The following is a 21,367-nucleotide window of genomic DNA, read 5'->3' on the forward strand; positions in this document are numbered from 1 at the left end:
AAATTTCATTTTAAGGGCATGGAATATGAAATATAAGCATTGAAAATATAAATATGTTTTTTTCTAGAAAATAAAATAATTGAACTACCACAGACAGGTTCTAGAATTCTGGGTCCTATAAGTAAGTTTGAGTAAATATTATTAGCTATCATTAGGCCATTTTCAGAACTCCTAAAACAGGAATTTGATATGTCCCCTGATAAGGTTAAAGAGAAGAAAAAGACTACATCACGATGTAATCTTCCCACTGTTTTGTAGTTCTTGTTTGTAACTTGTATTCTTTTGCATTTTTCTCCTTACTTATAAAAATCACAAGAGCCATGAATATTTAATAAGTAGATTTTTAGCAATTAGTTGTGTTTTTATTTTACTTTATTTTTTAAAATGTTTTATTTATTCTTGAGAGAGAGAGAGAGAGAGAGAGAGAGCATGAGTGAGGGAGGGGCAGATAGAGAGAGGGACACAGAATCTGAAGCAGACTCCAGGCTCTGAGCTGTCAACACAGAGCCTGACACGGGGCTTGAATTCACAAGCCGTGAGATTATGACCTGAGCCAAAGTCAGATGCGCAACCGAATGAGCCACCCAGGTGCCCCAATTAGTTGTGTTTTTAAATCTTCCATTTAGATAAACTAGGAGAAATTACTGTTTTATGGACTATTAAATATGGATATAGAAAAAAGACTAGAGGAAATGCCAAACCTTATCTGCCTACTCCAGATTTGCTTAAGAGAGAGTTAATCACTATTATTCATGATTATTAAATAGTAAAAAATATCTTTACACAGATGGTTTCTGTAATAATTTGCAACTAAAATAAGTTATCTGCAATTAACAATCCAGAATAGCTATGGACAAAAAAAAAAGGCTATTTTCAAATTTCCAAAGAACATTTCTAGAAAATGATCCTACTCTAGACCAAAAAGATAATTTTAATAAATTCTAAGCAACTAAAACTATAGAAACCAAATTACATAGCCATCAAGCAACAAACTTACTAATAAAAAAAAATCATTATCAAAACATGATCATAAAGCCCCTACCAATGGGAAAAAAAAAGAATTCCTTAGAAATAACAATCATATGAAAGTAAAAACAAAATACAATTACATACCTTTTAATAATAAGAACAATAATGTCTATTAAAAATAAAGGTATTGGGGCACCTGGGTGGCTCAGTCGGTTGGGCATCCAACTTCGGCTCGGGTCATGATCACATGGTCCGTGAGTTCGAGCCCCACGTTGGGCTCTGTGCTGACAGATGAGAGCCTGCAGCCTGCTTCAGATTCTGTGTCTCCCTCTCTCTCTGCCCCTCCCCCACTCATGCTCTGTCTCTGTCTCAAAACTAAGAACATAAACATTAAAAAATAAAATGAATAAATAAAAATAAGGGTATTAAAAAGAAAGACATTTATTAAAAAGAAAGTCAATTATTCCAACAAAACCTCAGTAAAAAAAAATAATAAGGGGGAATAGGAGAAAAGATAATATGTAAGAGGAGAAATAAGCCTATTATCAAAACCAGAAGAATTCATATATAAATTTAGGAGATAGTATATGAAAACAGAAACAAAAAGCCAAACAAATCATAAGTAAATCAAATCAAAACAATTAATAAAGTAGCAATGAAAATAAATGGCATATTACGTTAACTAATATATATTATATATCAGTATATATTTTATATAACATATATAAGATATTATACATAACATATAAAATATATTAATATATAGCTATATATTAATATATTAATATATATTAATTATCATGTTATGTTGGTATCAATTAATATATTGATATATATTAATTAATTTAATTAATATTTAAATTAATATTTAAAACACATTAACAATGTATGTATGATATGACTCCAATTTTACACAAAAAGGATGTTGACATGCTTTTTTTTTTTAATGTTTATTTTTGAGAGAGACAGAGACAGAATGCGAGTGGGTTAGGGGTGGAGAGAGAGGGAAACACAGAATCTGAAGCAGGCTCCAGGCTCTGAGCTGTCAGCACAGAGCCCGACACGGGGCTCGAACCCATGAGCCATGAGACCATGACCTAAGCTGAAGTCAGATGCTCAACCTACTGAGCCACCCAGGAGCCCCTCGACATACTTTTTAAGAATAATTCAAGAGCGATTAACTCTAGTGAAAGGGATTTTATATTTATTTTCCTTTTCCTTTTATAAATATTTTCTTAAAACTCTACATAAGTATTTTTCCTGTTTGTAATTGAAATAATTGTTCAGAAACATATTGTTAAAAGAAAGGCATTAAATCTAATTATTTTTTGTAGAATGCAAGTGTGGTACACATATTTAGTTTTCTTCCTAAAGGAAAATTCTAGTTTTCTTTTAGTTTATAGAAACACCATTTTGTTCTAGCAGCAAAGAATTGCAGGAAGATGGGCCCCTTCTTCAGTCCCAAAAGATGAGCCAAACTCAGCAATACCACCTCCCCACTTGTTATGGTCTGAATATCTGTGTCCCTCAAAATATGCATGTTGAAGCCCTAACCCCAAGGTGATAGTTTTTGGAGATCAGGCCTTTGGGAGGTAATTAGGGTAGATGAGATTATGAGGGTAGGTAGGGCCTATGGGATGGAATTAGCAGTTTAAAAAAATGTAAAAAAAAAATTAAGTTCATTTATTTTTGAGAGAAAGAGACAGAGTGTGAACAGGAGAGGGGCAGAGAGAGAGGGAGACACAGAATCGGAAACAGGCTCCAGGCTCTGAGCTGTCAGCACAGAGCCCGACACCGGGCTCAAACCCACACAAGTAGTAAGATCATGGCCTGAGCTGAAGTCAGACACTTAACAGACTGAGCCACCCGGGCACCCCTAAAAATTTTTTTTAATGTTTATTTTTGAGAGAGAGAGACAAAGAGCGCGCAAGTGGGGGTAGGGGCAGAGACAGAGGGAGACACAGAATCTGATGCAGGCTCCAGGCCCTGAGCTGTCAGCACAGAGCCCCGTGGGGGGCTCGAACTCATGAACTGAGAGATCATGACCTGAGCTGAAGTTGGACACTCAACCAACTGAGCCACCCAGGCACCATGGAATTAGCAGTTTTCAATGAAAAGTAAGAGTCTCTATGTGCTTGCACTGAGTAAGGAAAGGACATAAGGACACAGCCATGAGTCACACTATCTGCAACCAGGAAGGAAGCCCTCCCCGGGAACTGAATTGGTCAGCACCTTGATCTTGGACTTCCAAGCCTCCAGAACTAGGAGAAATAAATTGTGTTGTTTAAGCCACCCAGTCTGTGGTATTTTATCACAGCAGCCAGACCTAAGATGCCACTTTAACATTAATGCCTAGTTTGGGGTGATAAGATACAGGATTGTGGTGGGTCACTGGGAAAAACCTTGCTCCTGATAAGCAAAAGAGATACCAATGACTAATATTCATTTTTAAAAGCTAAACACATCATGATTAAATCACATGCAAGAATGTAAGGATGATGTAATATTACAATATCATCTATGCATAAATTAACATTAAATTAACATTCAAATAGTTATAAAAACCCTTATGATCATTTCAAAGATACAGAAACTGGGGCGCCTGGGTGGCGCAGTCGGTTAAGCGTCCGACTTCAGCCAGGTCACGATCTCGCGGTCCGTGAGTTCGAGCCCCGAGTCAGGCTCTGGGCTGATGGCTCGGAGCCTGGAGCCTGTTTCGATTCTGTGTCTCCCTCTCTCTCTGCCCCTCCCCCGTTCATGCTCTGTCTCTCTCTGTCCCAAAAATAAATAAAAAACGTTGAAAAAAAAAATTAAAAAAAAAAAAAAAAAAAAAAGATACAGAAACTATCTTCGATAAATTTCAGCAATTATATAAAAGAAAAACCCTTTGTAAATTAAGGATATATTGCTATTGTCCTCCAGTTATCCTATGCTTTCAATACAGTTCTAGTCAAAATCCCAAAAAGATTTTCATGAAACTTGACAACTTATCCTAAAATCCCTATAGATGGTAAGAGACCAAGAATGTCAAAGAAGATGATAACAAATTGGTGAAACTCACCTTACCAAATATCAAGATTTTTAAAGCTACAACAATTAAGACAGTATGATGCTGGCTCAGAGATAGATAAATCGACCAATAAGAAGGAATAGAGAGTCCACAGTTACTATTTATAAACGGGACTGAATGGATGGCTCTCCATTTGGAACAGACCAAATTAAAGCCGTAACTCTCATCTTAAAAAATGAATTAGTGACTGAATAATTAATAATCTGTGGAACATCATAAGAAGAAAACATGTTCAAGAAAACTTAACATATCAGGATGAAAAAAACATTTCTGAAACTAATCAGGAATACACAAATCACAAAAAGAGATAACTAAAGAGATAACATAAAAAAGATAACTATAATTGCTTAAAATTAAATTTAAAATTTGTATACATCAAAGAAAAAAAAAAACTATGAAGACAAGTCACAAACTAGAAAATATCTTGAGTCCATATCCAGAAGATATGCATATCCAGAGTATACAACCATAAAGAATACCTATGCAACAATAAGAAAAGGACAACCCAATAGAAAAAATGGGCAAACACTAGTAATAAGCATAGCACAGAGGAAGAAACTTACCTGATTAAAAAACTATGGGAAAAAACTCATATGACTATAAGAGAAATGCAAAATTAAAACAAGGTATCATTTCATACCCTGAGGATTAGTACAATTTTGTCTGATACCACCGATGATGATTAGGATTTAGGAAACAAGAGTTCTCATTAGCTGCTGCTGACAGTATAAATATGCACATATTACTCTGGAAAGAAATTTGACAAACTCTACTAAAGTTGAAGCTACACCTCATTATTCAGCAATCCACCTCAGGTGAACTTTGGCACAGGTGCATAATAAACTCTACAGAATGAGGCAGTATTGAAATGTAGAAACCTAACAGTCCCTCAGTAAGAGAATGAATAAACACACTGGCTCATTCATGCAATGGGAATATGATACAGCAGGTAAGCAAATTTCCTCCAAGTGTTCCTGCTATCACAGGACACGCATTCCTGAAAATCTACCTGTTCTGCAAAATCACTCATTAAAAATAACAAGGTGTATGGGAAAAATAATGTTTAAAAGCCCATAAAAACCTATGCAATTTTGTAACCAGAGCACTTAATAATCATTCTAATAAAAAGTTATCAGCACAGTTAATTCTTAACCTTTGGAAGTGAAATACTGCAGTAAATATACTGCTGTTCTTTTAAAGAAAATGATGCCAGGAGATGTTGTAAGGATTTACAAAGTAGGGTAACACTCCAAGACTTTTAAGAGCAAGTATGCAAGGGGAACAGGAGGAATGATACTTTCTGCATCACTTTGAATTACTCTGTTGATATGCTGTGTTCGGTTGTGCTAGTATACTTTTCACTCAGCTGCTCTTACTTGGTGGCATAAAATTTTAACAACATGGGGCAAAAACGTATGAACCTCCTACTTACACTGATATCATTCCCCTATTTGTGAATTGAATATGAGCTAAAAGGCAGTGGAGAAACATGCCCTGTAACAGACTAGCCCAGGTATAAAGGTAACCTGAAGAACAATACCTAAATTTTCCTTATATATATACACATAGACATTGCCATAAAATGTATGGATGCATGTATATGCACTACATTATTTGGGAATGATATATATAAACTATAGGATCCCAGTTACTTCTGGGAACGGAAGAATAGAAGGATGGAAAAGGAAGGAGGAGGTAGCTCTTCTAGTAAGGATTTGTTTATTTTTCTATAAGATCAGAAATTTATTTAAAAGAATACGATGTTATAACAAAACACCATTATTTATTAAATCTAGATAAATATATGCCTATTTTATTTATTTTTAGAACGTTTATTTATGAAGGAGAGCAAGCAGAGGAGGGGCAGAAAGAGAGGGAGAGAGAGAATCCAAGCAGGCTCTGGGCTGTCAACACAGAGCCAGATATTGGGCTTGACCCCACTAACCATGAGGCCATGACCTGAGCTGAAACAAAGAATCAGATGCTTAACCGACTGAGCCACCCAGGTGCCCCAACATACCTATTTGATTATTTTCTATACTCAGTTTGCATAGTATTAAAATGTCCTCTGGAAGATTAAACTGGTATAAAGATAAAAATTAAAATCAACATTCTGTATATGAATTAATGGGAGAGATCAGTATCAACAGTTTCTAAACATATTACCAAATTAAAATACTTAAAATTGTGTTACACTGGCTAAAAATTTCTCTAAAATATCTGGGTATTATGTATAATTGCAAACCAACCAACCAACAAGAATAATGCAATCAGTGGGAAATAGAATATTGCTTAGTAAACGTCTTCAAAAAAAGTTATATCGAAAATAGTTTTTTGAGATCTTTCTTAATAGTATCCTCCCAAATGTTCTGAACCATTATTAAAGACTAATTAAATCAACCCCAGAAAAATAAGAAAAATTAAATCAGAATCTTGGAGGGTGAGGCTGAGGAATCAGTATTTTTTTTTAAGTTCCCCCGGTGATTTCAATTTGCAACCTGAGAACTATGACATTAGATGTTTCCATCCATTTCTAATATGTATCATGAATGGGTTTCAGAGGTTTCACATATTCTTTTTTTTTTTTTTTAACATTTATTCATTTTTGAGAGTGAGAGAAACAGAGCATGAGCAGGGGAGGGGCAGAGAGAGAGGGAGACAGAATCAGAAGCAGGTTCTAGGCTCCGAGCTGTCAGCACAGGGCCCGATGCGGGGCTCGAACTCACAGACTGCGAGATCATGACCTGAGCCAAAGTCGGACACTCAACCGACTGAGCCACCCAGGCACCCCTCACACATTCTTTTCAAGTGTTCATGGAACAGTCTCCAGAACAGATTGCATGTTAGGCCACAATGCAGGTCTCACTAAATTTAAGAAGACTGAAATTATATCAAGCATCTTTTCTGAACACAATGGTATGAAACTAGAAATCAATTACAAGAAGAAAACTGGAAAACGCACACACACACTCACTCACCAACACATGAGGCTAACCACTATGTTGTTATGCAACCAATAGGTTAATGAAGAAATCAAAGATAACATCACAAAATACCCTGAGACAAATGGAAATGGAAACGCAATTTTCTAACATCTAGGAGATGCAGTGAAAACAGTTCTAAGAGGGAAGTTCATAGCAACACAGAACTAGTTCAAGAAAACAAGAAAAATAACAAATAACAACCTAACTTTTACACCTGAAGGAAACAGAAAAAGGACAAAGCCAGAAGTTAGTAGAAGAAAGGAAATAATAAAGATCAGAGTGGAAATGAATGAAGTAGACACTCAAAGGACAATAGAAAAAAGATCAATGAAACTAACAGCTGGTTCTTTGAAAAGATAAACAAAATTAATAAACCTCTAGCCAGACTCATCAGTAAAAAAAGAGGACCCAAATAAAATCACAAATGAAAGAGAAGTTACCATCGACACCATGAAACACAAAGGGATCAAAACAAATTGGAATTATATCAACAAACTGGAAAATCTAGAAGAAGTAGATAAATTTCTAGAAACACACTATCTTCCAAGACTGAATCACAAAGAAATAGAAAATATTAATAGACTGGGGCACCTGAGTGGCTCAGTAGGATAAGCATCTGACTTCGGCTCAGCTCATGATCTCACGGTTCGTAGTTTCTGGCCCCACAGAGAGTTCTGTGCTGACAGCTCAGAGCCTGGAGCTGCTTCAGATTCTGTGTCTCCTTCTTTCTTTGCCCCTCCCCAATTTGCTCTCTGTCTCTGTCTCTGTCTCTCTCAAAATTAAATAAACATTGAAAAATATTTTAGAAAATATTGATAGACTGCAACTAATACAATTGACTAATTAATTCAAAAACTCTCATAAATAAATAAATAAATAAATAAATAAATAAATAAATAAATGTATGTATGTATGTATGTATGTATGTCCAGGACCAGACAGCTTCAAGTGCCTGACTTCTGATTTCAGCTCAGGTCACGATCTCATATTTGTGACTTCGAGCCACTCATCAGGCTCTACACTGACACTGTGGGGCTGCTTGGGATTGTCTCTCTCCTCCTGTCTCTGCCCCTCTCCTGCTCATTCACATGTTCTCTCTCTCTCAAAAAGATAAATAAAACTTAAAAAAAAATTAAGGAGAAAGGAATACTTCCAAAGTCATTTTTACAAAACCAGCATAGCTCTGACACCAAAACCAGAGAAAGACACCACAAAAAGAAAGACAATTTTAGGCTAATATATCCCTGGTGAATATAGATGCAAAAATCCTCAACAAAATATTAGCAAACTGAATGCAACAATGTGTTAAAAGGATCATATACCACAGTCAAGTGGGATTTATTCCAGCAGTGCATGGATGATTTAACATCCACAAATTAATCACCCTGAGAAACCACATTAACAAAACTAAGAACAAAAATCATGTCATCATCTCAATAGATTCAGAAAAAGAATTTGACAAAATTCAACATCCACATATGATAAAAAAAAAATCTCAACAAAATAAGAAAAGAAGGAATGTACCCCAACATAATTAGAAGGCATATATATGACAAACCTACAGCTAACATCATATTCAATGGTGGAAGGCTGAAAGCTTTTCCTATAACATCACAAACAAGACAAAGATGTCGACTTTTTTTTTCACCATTTTTAATATTGGAATTCCTAGCCAGAGGAATTAGGCAAAAGAAAGAAATAAAAGACATCCAAATTGATAAGGAAAATGAAATTACAGATAACATGATACTATATATAGAAAATCCTAAAGATTCCACCAAAAAACTATTAGAACTAATAAATGAATTCAATAAAGTTGCAAGATACAAAATTAACAGAAATCAGTCATATTTTTATACACTAAGAATAAGCCATCAAAAAGAGAAATTAACAGTCCCATCAAAAAGAATAAAATACCTAAGGGCATCTAGGTAGATCACTTGGTTGGGCTGTCAACTCTTGGTTTTGGGTTCAAGCCCAAACGGTTTGTGGATTCAAGCCCCACGCTGGGCTCCATGCTGTTGGCACAGAGCCTGCTTGGGATTCTCTCTCATTCCCTCTCTCTCTGCCTCCCGCCCCCACCACGCTCACTCTTTCTCTCAAAATGAATAAACTTAGAAAAAAATAAAGAAAACCCTTATGTATGCACTTCATTTGAAAAAAAAAAAAAAGAATAAAATACCTAGGAATAAATTTAACCAAAAATGTGAAAGACATATTCTTTGAAAACTGTAAGACACTAATGAAAAAAAAAGTTGAAGATGACACAAATAAATGCAAAGATACACCACATTCATAAATTGGAACAATACTGCTAAAATGCCCACAGCACCCAAAGCAATCTATGGATAAGTGCAATCCTCATCAAAACACCAATGGACGTTTTTCACAAAAGTAGAAAAAAGAATCCAAAAAATTTGTATGAAACCACAAAACGTCACAAATAGCCAAAGTAATTGTGAGAAAGAACAAAGCAAGGGGTATCATGCTCCCTGATTTAAAATAATACCACAAAGCTACAGTAATCAAAACAGTATGCTAGTGGCTCAAACACACACACACACACACACACACACGCACACGCACACGCACACACACACACATATAAATCAATGGAACAGAATGGAAAGCCCAGAAATAAATGGACACACATATGGCCAAATAATCTATGAAAAAGAAGGCAAAGAGATACAATGGAGAAGATGTAGTCTTTTCAATAAATGGTCTGGGAAAACTGGATAGGTACATACAAAAGAATGAAACTGGACCACTGTCTTATACCATATACAAAAATAAATTCAAAATGGATTAAGGACTTGAACGCGAGACCTGAAGCCATAAAACCACTAAAAGAAAACACACGCAGTAAGCTCTTTGACATAGGTTTTACCTATATTTGTTGGACCAGTCTTCTTAGGTATAGGCAACAAATGTTAAAATAAACAAATGGAATTGCATTAAACTAAGGAGCGTTTGGACAGCAAAGGAAACCATCAATAAAATGAAAAGGCAACCTATGAATAGGAGAAGATATTTGCAAACAATATATGAAATAAGGAGGGCTAATAGTCAAAATATGTAAAGAACGTGAGCAACTTCATATCAAAAACAATTAGAAAACCCAACTAGAAAATGGGCAGAGGACTTGAATGGACATATTTCCAAAGAAGACATACAGACGGCCAGCAGGAGCACTAAAAGCTGTTCAATGTTCTATGCTCAATATGTAATCATCAGGGTAATGCAAGTCAAAACCAGAATGAGATATCACTTCATAACACCTGTGAGATCAGCTCTTCTTGAAAAGACAAAATATAAGAAGTGTAGGGAAGATCTGGAGAAAAGGAAACCCTCATAAGTGTTGCTAGGAATGTAAGTTGGTGCAGCCACTATGGAAAACAATATGGAGATTTCTCAAAAAATTGAAATTAGAACTACCATATGATCCAGCAATTCCACTTCTAGGTATTTATCCAAAGAAAATTTAAAAAAATAATTTGAAGAGGTATAGATACCCGTATGTTCATTGCAGCGTTATTTACAATAGCCAAAATATGGACACAATTTGTGTCCATTGACAGAGCTCTGAGCTCTCAGAACAGAGCATGATGCAGAACTCAAACCCACAAACTGCAAGATCATAACCTGAGCTAAGGTCAGATCGACTGAGCCACCCAGGCTCCCCAAATATATATATGTATATGTGTATGTGTATATGTATACATACACATATACATATATACATATATGTGTGTGTGTGTCTCAAAAATGAATAAACATTAAAAGAATTTTTAAAAAGCGCAACAGTGCCAGATTACTTAGGATCTTACAAAAGAGGAAGAACTTCAACTTTCACTAGGAATGAGGAGATGTTGAAGTGTTTGAGATAAGAAATGCCATGATCTGGCTGAATTTTAAAGAGATTGTCTGAGTTCCTAAATCAGGGGAGGGTGGTTAAAAAGAAAAAGACATATAATAGTTAGGGCAATAAGAAAGAGGCAGAAGATGAGACAAGAAGGATAGACCTGCTTACCTTCATTCATCAGATACTTAGTGAGTACACTATTAGCTACTGGTTAGGATGAAAAAAATTAGTTACCATGGGTTCTGCCCTCAAAGGAAATTTACAGAAGACAAAACATGAGCCAAAAATAACCATCATACACAGTAGAAAACAATGAGCAAAGGATAATTTTCCATCTTGGTTGACAAAGAGAATTAGGAAGTCTTCTTGAAGCAGTTGGCATTTTAGCTGGCCACAAAAATAAAAGTTCCTTGACAGCATGGGTTCTGCCTTTTCTAGACTGCTCAACTGCCAGCACCTAAACAGCATTTGGCACGGTGATCAATAGATATTCGTTACATAATGTGTGAAGGAACGTGTGTGTGTGTGTGTGTGTGTGTGTGTGTGTGTGTGTGTGTAGATATGTAGGAAGGAGGGCATTTGAGCAGAGGGTACAAGATAAGTGAAATCACAACAATGAAAGGTTAGAGTTCAATTTGGTGGAAGGAAATGAGAATAGAGGGAGATGAAAGTAAACCTTAGAATAGGTTACATCACAGAAGACCTTGCTGGTCTGGTGGAGGTGCCATGGTTTTCTCTGAGCAGCGATAAGAGGGGAACTTTACTGGGAAGATGAATGTCGTAATACTGATGGACGCTTGAGGCAAACAACCAAATGGTGGATGGAATCTAGAGACCAGTTTGGATGAATATTGTAAAAGCCCAGACAAAGGGTGATGAGGTCCCCTCATCGTTAGTACTTCCACCATGCTGAGCAAATATTTCTAAGCCTTACCACGGATGGACATGTATTTACATGTCCTGCAATTACTTTGCTTGTTTATTTCCTTTTCTTCACTAGCAATAGAGCATATTTACCACTGGTGGTGTATACTTTTTTTTTAAGTTTATTTTGAGAGACAGAGAGAGAGAGAGAGAGCGCGAGAGAGAGAGAGCGGGTGACGGAGGGGGAGAGAGAGAGGGAGAGCGAGAATCCCAAGAGAGGGACAGAGAGCCTGACACAGGACTCGAACCCACGAACCATGAGATCATGACCTGAGCCAAGATCAAGAGGCAGACGCTGAACCGACTGAGCCACCCCGGCACCCTAAGGCAGTGCACACTTCTAATTACCACGCTCACTGCTACTATTCCTTTTTCCCCTTATTACAGTAATAAAATGCCTCAAGTTTCAGCTAGACATAGAGCTACCAGTCAGAGACTACAGTTCCCAGCCTCTCTTACAACTGGATATGGTCACAAAAGTAAGTTTTCGCAACCGATTTGAGCAGAAGTGACAAGTGTAACTTCTGGGACACACATTTCTGATGAAGCTGCTTGCTGTCCATTTCTTCCTGCCTCTTCTTACAGGTGCTCCCCCACCCCCCTCACCATGCCTGAGGTAGGTGCTGGACATTATGCCCTTTTGTAGGTATATAGCTTTCTTAGCCCTTTTCCTGATGGAACGTGTGGGGGCCTGGGAGTTCCTGCAAGGGTCTGTTTTTCATAGGTTTTTGTAGAAAGGGAAAGTATAGGCCTATGACCAAATTCTGGCCAGTGGGATGTGAATGAAAGTGTGGTGTGGTGCCTGGGCCAGGCCTCCAAAAGGGAGCTTGCTGCTGCTTCTTTCTTTCTTTTTGAGGGTAGGGATTTGACCCTGATGGTGGTGACCCCACCTTGACCGAGGACATCATCCGACACGACACAAAGCAATATACAAGCAGTGCCCAACAAACTTGGACCTTTCTATGCAATAGAAACAACTTCCATTTTAGTTAAACTATTGTTATTGGGTCTCTGTTAAAGCAGCCAAGTCAATACCTTAATATATAATGTATAAATGTTGACCATTACCACTATGTGTTGAATGAATATATGATTGGTAAGTATAAAAGTCTCTACATATGTAACATTACAGAATTATTTCTCCCATTCCCCTAAGCTTTGAACATAAAACATATGCCCGTTGAAAAGGAAAGCTACAGTATAAAGCTTAAGCTGAAGTCAATCTGTATCATCATAACTGGGGCCTATAGCCTAACTTGATTTATGATAAAGTGTATTAGCACAGAAGGCATCTCTTGTCATTTGAGATTAAACCAATACAACGCTGAACTACTGCTTTCTGGCTATAGATTCCAACATACCATGAAACAAGGCCTTTACAGGGAAAATGGAACATGAAATCTTCAAATTCTGTATCTCCTACCACTCTTTTCAGGCACACATAACAAGATGAATTTGATATTAGTCTCTGACTTCAGGAATTTTGTCATTGCTTGTTTTCAAACAGAATGCAATAATAATTTCAGGGAAGTAAAGGAAGAAGCTTATTTGACATTGGGTCTTAAAAACCTAGCCATTTATGCTTATTATTACTTTATAAATTTTTTATTCATATATATGAATATATATATATATATATATATATATAGAGAGAGAGAGAGAGAGAGAGAATATGACTGTTCAGATAGGGATTTCTGTTTGCACAGCCCATCTGATCAAATCAGTTTATGATCAAGTGTATATATTTATGTTACTAGAACATTCTCAAAGAAACACTGGGAATCTCCATAGACCTCTTTGGGGCACAGTTGCATACATCTTTTGTGGAGGCGCACTGGAATGGTGACTCATTTAATTAGGAAGTTTCTGAAAGAGGCAATTGAAGGGAAGTCTCAATGCCAGAAAAATGATATAGGTGTCTACACTTGGACAGCAGTTGTAATCAAGAGAAGCTGGAGATTGGCATGTTATTTTCTGAATAGAAATAAACCTTAAGAAAGAGAGAGAGGTATTCTGACTTTTTAATGCCAAAAGGTTCACATTGCTGAAGACAGAAATGGTGAAAGGTAAATATTGGAGATAAAAATGAAAAGTTTCACTTCCTATACCCCTGAAGTTATTTTGTATAAATGGTATCTTTCTTTTATCAAGACTTTATTATTGTGTGGTAGTTTTCCTTGGAGGACGAAGGACAGGGACTTTGTTTTGCTAATCCCAAATGTTCCTAGCTTAGCAAAAAAAAAAAAAAAAAAAAAGGAAAAGAGATGGAGTTTTTGGTTGAATGAATGAATATGTGGATAATATCTGCATTTATGAATTGTGATTTCTCACTAAATAAAGTGAAAGAAAGAATGACACATCCTGTTCTGAGGCTCTTAATGGAAATACAGATATAACACTAAGAGATTTTCTCTAAAAATGCAAAATAAGAGGATATTTAACTCATGTAGGTTGTTTATAAAGAAGGCTTCTTCATAATCAATTTTTTTTTTTGCTATTTTAGTTTTATAAGCATATTTACTATATTGGGCAATACTGAAATACTTAATTTTCCAGGAACTATGACTTTAGGTATAAGGCTATGTTAAAAAATAAACATGATTATAAATAAAAATTTACAAACAAAAGAGAAAATGATCAATTTTTTATGTGTCTGTGAAAAAATATAACATTGAAAAAAATGACCGAGGCGCCTGGGTGGCTCAGTCGGTTGAGTGTCAGACTTTGGCTTAGGTCATGATCTCATGGTTCTTGGGTTCGAGCCCCACATCGGGCTCTGTGCTGACAGCTCAGAGCCTGGAGCCTGCTTCTGATTCTGTCTCTCTCTCTCTCTCTGACCCTCCCTTGCTCATGCTCTGTCTCTCTCTGTCTCTCAAAAATAAATTTTTTTAAAAAATGTAAAAAAAAAATTTTTTTAAAAAGAAAAAAATGACCAAGATTATAATTACAAATACTGTGTAGAAGAAAAAACAATTAATTAGCTTGAATGGTGATCGTATTCTATATTGCTGATAAATGAATCATCTGGACTCCATGACCACCTATTCATGGGAAAAACATGTAAAAAAGATTGCAGGTTACAACAAGCAGGGATTTCATCTACTTTCATGAATTTTACCTGTTGTAAATCAAGTGACACACATTCCAATAAGCTAAATGTCATTTTGTGTACTAATATGGCAATCTGACCTAGGGATCTAGAGGTAATCTGTTTCGTTCATGTATTTTAAGGATGCAGTTTAGGAATAAGGTATTAGGTTTCCAACCTTTATATAAAAGAGATAATGTGATAGTGGAAAACAACACTATTCATTTAACATAGTGAGCTGCTATACAATAAGTCAGATGCTCCCAGAGTGTAAATTATACAAATTTGAAAGCCGCATTTATTATTAATATCTCATTCCTAGACAGGGGCTTGCTTAGTCTGTCAGTAGTAAAACCTGGCTTAGCATACCAAATTTAAAGCTGCTTAACAAGTATGAAAGTTTTTTTTAAAACCTTTCATGCATGTAGCTAATTCACTTGTGTGCATTTTAAACCCTGTCTTTCCCCTAATAGTATTGAGAATATTTTTACTATAGCAATTATAGAAATTAAATATGAATTGTAGTAATAGAAATACTTGAACTGAAGCTTGGATTGTTTAAATTTATCATTTACAAGGTCTATCTGGAAATAGACTTCATATTAAATTGCCTATCAGTGCTCTTACAGGCTGAAATTATTTTGTAAGAAAGAGGGTTGTTAAAGTAAATGTATGGATATTCTAAAACTTCTTAGGTTGAATTGATGAGATTTCTTATTGTAGATGATTTAATGAGTTTATGTTTCTGGGTGCACGTCAGCACATGTCACATTTTGCAAGACTTTATGATTTCTAAGAACTCGCCTTGTATAAGGTCCTTTGCTGAGGAGTGGGGCTAGATTAGGAATCAAATAGGGAAAGAGGGTCTTTTTTTTTTTTTTTCCGTGTAAATAGTTTAGGAGTAATTTTGGATGGTCTAGAAACCATGGGTTATTAGGCAGGTGCTTATCAATGAGTATAGTACCTCACTTGCCCGAGATCCTTTCTAACGACCTAGCCTGGACCTGCACACTCTGGTGGGCACCATCTGCAGAGTAATTGCCATTTTTGCCAAAGACCACCCAGGACAGAGACTCAGAATCCATCACCGGGCCGGCCAGCATCTATAATCTGGTGTCCCCTGATTCGGAGCGAGTGCATTCAATGCAAGAAGATCACTTACGACTGAGTTTTTCATCATGGCTTTGACTGTGAAGCCCTCAGAAACCAGGGAGTGAGGCTGGTGCACCGGGAGCGGCTGTTGTGCCAGCAGCTTGGTCCTCTTCGGCATCTTGTCTGGGCATTTGTTTAAGCTCAGGGTCTCTTTTTCTGCCACCATCTTCCTAGAAAATGTCTTGTTCTCATAAAACGTGTAGTAAAAGAAGCAGTGGGTTTTACGGATGTGAGAAGGAGTTCGGGAAAAAAAAAATGTAAAAAGGCGCGATACTGGTAGAAATTCAACCCCTCGTAGCGCCCAGGTTGATCCAGATGTTTGGCAGCTCCTAGGTGAAGGGAGTTGAGGGGAGGGGAGGGGCGGGAAGAGCGAAGGACCGCGGCAAAAGCTGCAACAAGCTTCCAAAGGTAAGCCTCCCGGTTGCTAAGCGACGCGTCAACACTAAGGCCGAATGGCCCAGTTCCCCCGTGACGTACGTTTCCTGGGCCTGAATCCCGAATGGCGGCGGAAGGCCGGCGGCGGACTGCGGCCGCCGGCCGGAGGGAGAGGGGCGGGGTGAGGAGAAACTACGCGGTAAAACTACGACTCCCAGAAGGCCCCTGGTGCGCGCCGTCGGCGCGTGCGCATTCCGAAGGCCGGGCACAGGGGAGGCAAGTGCCGGAAGACTTACCCCCGGAGCCACACTGGCGGGAGGCACAGGCGGGTGCCGGTGTGCGCGGAGGCTCCTGCGTGCCTAGCAGTCTCCACCTGCCCAGTGACCATGATAGGTACGTGGGTGCCTGCCAGGTACAGCCTCTCTGCGCCGCCCCGCCGGGCCTCGGCGGACGGGGACCTCCAGGGTGTCCGCCGGGGTCAACTGTCAGTGGCAGGGCGGCAGTGTCCGCCCCTGCTCAGCCCGCGCGGCGGGCTTCCCGGTGCCCGCCGAGGACCAGGAGAATAAGTGTGTGTGTTCTAAGCCCCCACCCCGCCCGTGGTTTGACCGGCTTCCCGCTGGAGACAACTTCTCCGGGGACCCTGGTGTGCGCCTCTGCACCTCCCAAGGTGAAGGCTGGGTCGCGCGTCCCCACCGCGAGCGCACTGCCCTGCCAGACCTGTGGGGGTCGGTGTGCGGGCCCCTCTCGAGCGCCCGGCGTCTCCGTCCCTCCTGGCGCCTTGGTAGCTGTCTTCCAGTTAGGAACAGATTGGGACCCACCGTCTGTAGGACTCTCTAAGGGGAAACCCTAGCGAAACATTAAACTCTAGGCTCAAAAGAAATCCCTGCGGATGGATTTAAACGTCTTTCTCCCTCCGGTCTTTCCTTTTAAATCTCTCATTGTAGGTCTGAGATGAAAGAATTAAGAGGAAACAATAACAAGGATTAATTCTTTTCAGAATGAATTCTTATTACTCAACACAAAATGACCTAGGTGCATTTCGGTGACTAAAGCTTTGGAAATGGTTCTTCTAACTGTTTTTAAACACTGTGATGTATAAGGTTAGCAAAGTTTCTCCCTTACAGGGTTGTTAAGCCAAACTTGTGGGTTTGGGGTTTGGGGGTTTTGTTTTTGGGGTTTTTTTTTAGCGGTAATCTCTGAAATTAGAGTTAATGCACAGTATGATTAGATACCGTTGTTATTAGGGGATTTGTTATGACAGAGACTTGCTCTAGATTGTGTATGGAAGATTTGGTGAGCCTCTTTGGGGATTATTTTTGATGGGCGCACTTACAAAATACTTTTGAGTACGACGAGTACATCTGAAGTCAAAAGTGGTCTGTCGAGAAAGATGAGAAGTGGATTTTTAAAATATGTAAGTTTGTATGCACTGATAAGCTCGTCTGAAGTCTTTTATTTAGGAAATTAATGTTAAAATGTAAAACATTCTACTTGCTGGGAGAATCATGCCAGTTAACTGACACTGTCTTTGCTGCAATGATAAAACCTAAGGATGCTGTCCAATTTTTCTTACTTTTCGAGCACGTATGACTTCTGATGAATGACTTTTGAAAGTCATCCAATTAAGACATTTTTCTTAGAAATTTTTCATAAAATTTTATGAACCTTTTTTGAGCCTTTTTAGGTGACTGCTACATAAAATCTACTTGTAAAAACAACACTGAACTGATTCAGAAAACCAAGTAGAAGAAAATTTTCAAAATCTATCACGTCAGCATTTTACAGGGGGAAAAAGTCTATATTTTATTTTGAAGACAATTGTGCAAATCTTATTTTAATTTAATCTAGTGCATGGATACTTTTAAAAGAAACAAATTTACAGTAAAGCAATATAAAGACAAGAACTTAAGATCTAAAAATCATTACTTAAATCCAAATTATTATCTGATAAATGACCATATAAAAACTTTGTTAGGATGAGCTATGTTTAGGCGGTTTAGTTTATTTGGGATCCAGGGACACAGAAGGAAAGAGTATGATCTTTGTATTTGATGATTAGACAGTTATTAGTAACTTGTAATTACATGGAGAATATAAGGTGGATTTTAGAAGATGCTTTTCTCATACTCCAGATATTGTTTTTCATAGTGCAAACAAATATGTATCACAACATAAATAGTGAAATCCCTGCCCCCTCCCAAGAAAAGTCCCTCACATGTAAAAACCATGTGGACAATATGCAGTAAATTATTTTATACAATTAGTTGCATTGCCTAATTCGGTCAGTGGGCACATTTTAATAAAAATCTTAATTGCCAATTTTGGATTTGGTTGTGTTGGAGTATGGAAGGGAAGTGAAAGTGGAGGCGATTGAAAATATATCATGGAGTAATGGGTTTCCTGTTTCTGTGACCAAACTTTGGAACCAGGAAAGGTATTAGAGCCTTTTATACCCAGTGATAAGCTGGAGATCAAAATATACATCAATGTATTTCTGGGATTGTTTTTTTCTGTTAAAGACATTGTGGTACTCACAACTTGCCCCTTTCGTTCCTATGCTCTCTTTAATTGCTACACCTTCTTTACTACAAATTGTACTTTTCCACTTTATTTAAAGCTTGGCTTACTTTGAAGAAAAACAAAAAGAGGTAATTTGGTAAAATAGGAATAAAGGAGATTGACTGTTACCTTACTGCCAATAGAATTAGACTTTCTTTTACATTCTTAAAACCTAGGATTCCTTCTTGACACAGAGACTGTCTCAAAAGTACTCCTATTTCTCACTTGGATTATGACTGATAGGTTAAATGCCCTGACCCAGACAGCCATAGAAACATAGTTTAGTTGAAGTTGGCGTTGATGACTTTGAGAAGTTTGGAGAATGACATCAAGATAATGTAAAACGGAATTGAAAGGCCTAAGAAAATTCTACTTAGAAAAATGTGATTTTTGGCATCACGATTAAAAATATATTTCACCCTTTTAAAAATTAGCAATTCCTTTTGTTTAAAATTGAAATTTAGTAGTGATATTTGTGGTATATTCTAACTCCTGTGGAACTGGATTTAGGTATTTCAGTAGTATCAGATGTTAAAATGAACGCATATGTATACAATAACATTGCCAGTATTGAAATTCAAATTCAGTGTCTTACTCTTTAAAGAGATTTTTGATTTAAAAAAAATAATAATTAGAACATAGTCACATCTGTACATTGTTTAACTTAATATCTCTTAGAAAACATACATGTCTGCCTGTGCAACTCCACCCCACCGTAATTCCTGTTACTCTTTTATTTTGTGGATGTACACGAATTATGCAAATACTCTTCAATAAATGAGCATTCATTAGGTTTACAGATTGCTATCATCAGAAATGTTTGTGTTCATATCTTTTTATTTGCATATGTAAGCAAATATGTAAAGTAAAAATCTTATTACAATTTCCGGGTGGATTTTCTGGTCAAAGGATTAGTAGATTTCGAATTTTTGTAGGTATTTCTAAATTTTTCTAAAATAAGTCATCCTATTTTACATTTCTATCCAATACAACAAGGTAGCAAACGTTGCCCTGCTCCTCAGGATTGAAGAATTTCAAAAAGACATCTTCCCCGAGACTGACCTTCTCAGGAGAACACCTACTGGGTTTTTACTCTCTCCCTCCCTTTTTCCATCCCTGCTCAGGTTTAGTTCTTTTGAACGGTGCACCACTGCACAACTGTTCTTGGTGCCTCTGCCGTTGCTGGCAGTGTTTATAGGAATTCCCATTTCTCCCTTGTGTCCCATAAAATATTTCAAGTTTTGCCTTCATGATAAATGAAAAACAGTATATTTTAATTTTTAAAATGAATTTATAAGGAACCCCTCCCCTCACTTCTCATTTTCTATTGTTTTATTTTCATGAAAGCAGATCCAATAATTGAGCACCTGCTGTGTGCCCAGTGCCACTCCAGGTGCCAGGGATACACAAGTGAATAAAATAGAAAAAAAAAAAACAAAAAAAAACCAATGCTCTTTCTATCTTGAGTGTACACTCTCACTTTACTATTTTCCTATAAATCTATATATTTGTTTTAAAATTTACATGTGATGAATTTTAAAGTCTCAGAGTTTATATTTCTAGTTGAAGGTACTGTGTACTGGTACTCGCTTTGCCTTTTCAATACTTTTAGATAAAAAGTGACCCTACGTCGAAGTACTCAAGACAGGCTCTGCAAGCTTCTATTTACCATGAGGTACAATTGTGTCATAAAAGAAATTCTACTGAATCTTTGCATAGACGATTTTGTGTAATTATGTACAGTTTTTCTTTGGGTCCAAAGGCTCAGAAATGATGACCTTCTGCCCCTTTCAATTTTGGAACGATTTCTAAGGATTTTTTTGAAGTCCACATTTTTTTGAAACCTCAGAGCTTCATTGCTTGAAAATGATACAATGGAAGTACTTTGTGTTAAGATATGCAGATCCATTTCTACCTCCAAAGCTTCTTTGAAAAATGAGAGAAAAAAAAAAAAACTCCTTACTTCGAAATGCTTCATATTCATGAAAGCAGTTTCAATGCAGAATACTCTATTCTGTTAGCTTTTCGTTCTTTGATCAATGAGAATTGTTTCTTACCTGCTGTTTCTTCAGCCTTTAATTGTGGCCCAGCGCTTATTCAGTGTTTCTGTTTTAATTTGCATTTAATGAGCTCATTTTAAAGATTTCTTTGTAGTAACCTGAATGGTTTCTCTCTTAAGTTTTGTAAAATTAAAGAAGGAGATTTATGTGACAGTTGGCTGATTTGTGTTACAGTTCACCTTCCTGGATTATTTACTTCCCCCTATAGGGGAGAGGCTTGCTTAAAAAGAATTGCGGTGATATTATTACATTTCCCCCAGCACCGTATGTCCTAATTATCTGAGCCTTCTACCAGGTTTATTCCAGTATCTGTCTTCACTA

The 21,367-nt window shown here is 37.2% G+C and overlaps 2 protein-coding genes across 3 annotated transcripts in view; one reads left to right on the plus strand and one right to left on the minus strand.

Moving 5' to 3' along the window:
- PACRG (parkin coregulated) overlaps positions 1–16,574 on the minus strand; it is a 504,833-nt gene extending 488,259 nt beyond the window's left edge. Inside the window, exon 1 of the mRNA XM_019412862.2 lies at positions 16,063–16,574. Within this exon, the coding sequence (XP_019268407.1) occupies positions 16,063–16,218 (156 nt within the window). The 5' untranslated portion in view covers positions 16,219–16,574. The remainder of the gene's footprint in view (positions 1–16,062) is intronic.
- Positions 16,575–16,661: 87 nt separating this feature from the next.
- The window catches only part of PRKN (parkin RBR E3 ubiquitin protein ligase), a 1,337,794-nt gene continuing 1,333,088 nt past the window's right edge, over positions 16,662–21,367 (plus strand). The window contains exon 1 of one of the 2 annotated variants that reach the window (XM_019412860.2): positions 16,662–16,820. In XM_019412860.2, the coding sequence (XP_019268405.2) occupies positions 16,814–16,820 (7 nt within the window). In that variant the 5' untranslated portion in view covers positions 16,662–16,813. The remainder of the gene's footprint in view (positions 16,821–21,367) is intronic. The other variant, XM_019412859.2, reaches the window with a different exon arrangement.

This window comes from Panthera pardus, unplaced genomic scaffold, assembly GCF_024362965.1.
Source record: "Panthera pardus isolate Hobbes unplaced genomic scaffold, ASM2436296v1 HiC_scaffold_17, whole genome shotgun sequence".
Classification (NCBI taxonomy): Eukaryota; Metazoa; Chordata; class Mammalia; order Carnivora; family Felidae; genus Panthera; species Panthera pardus.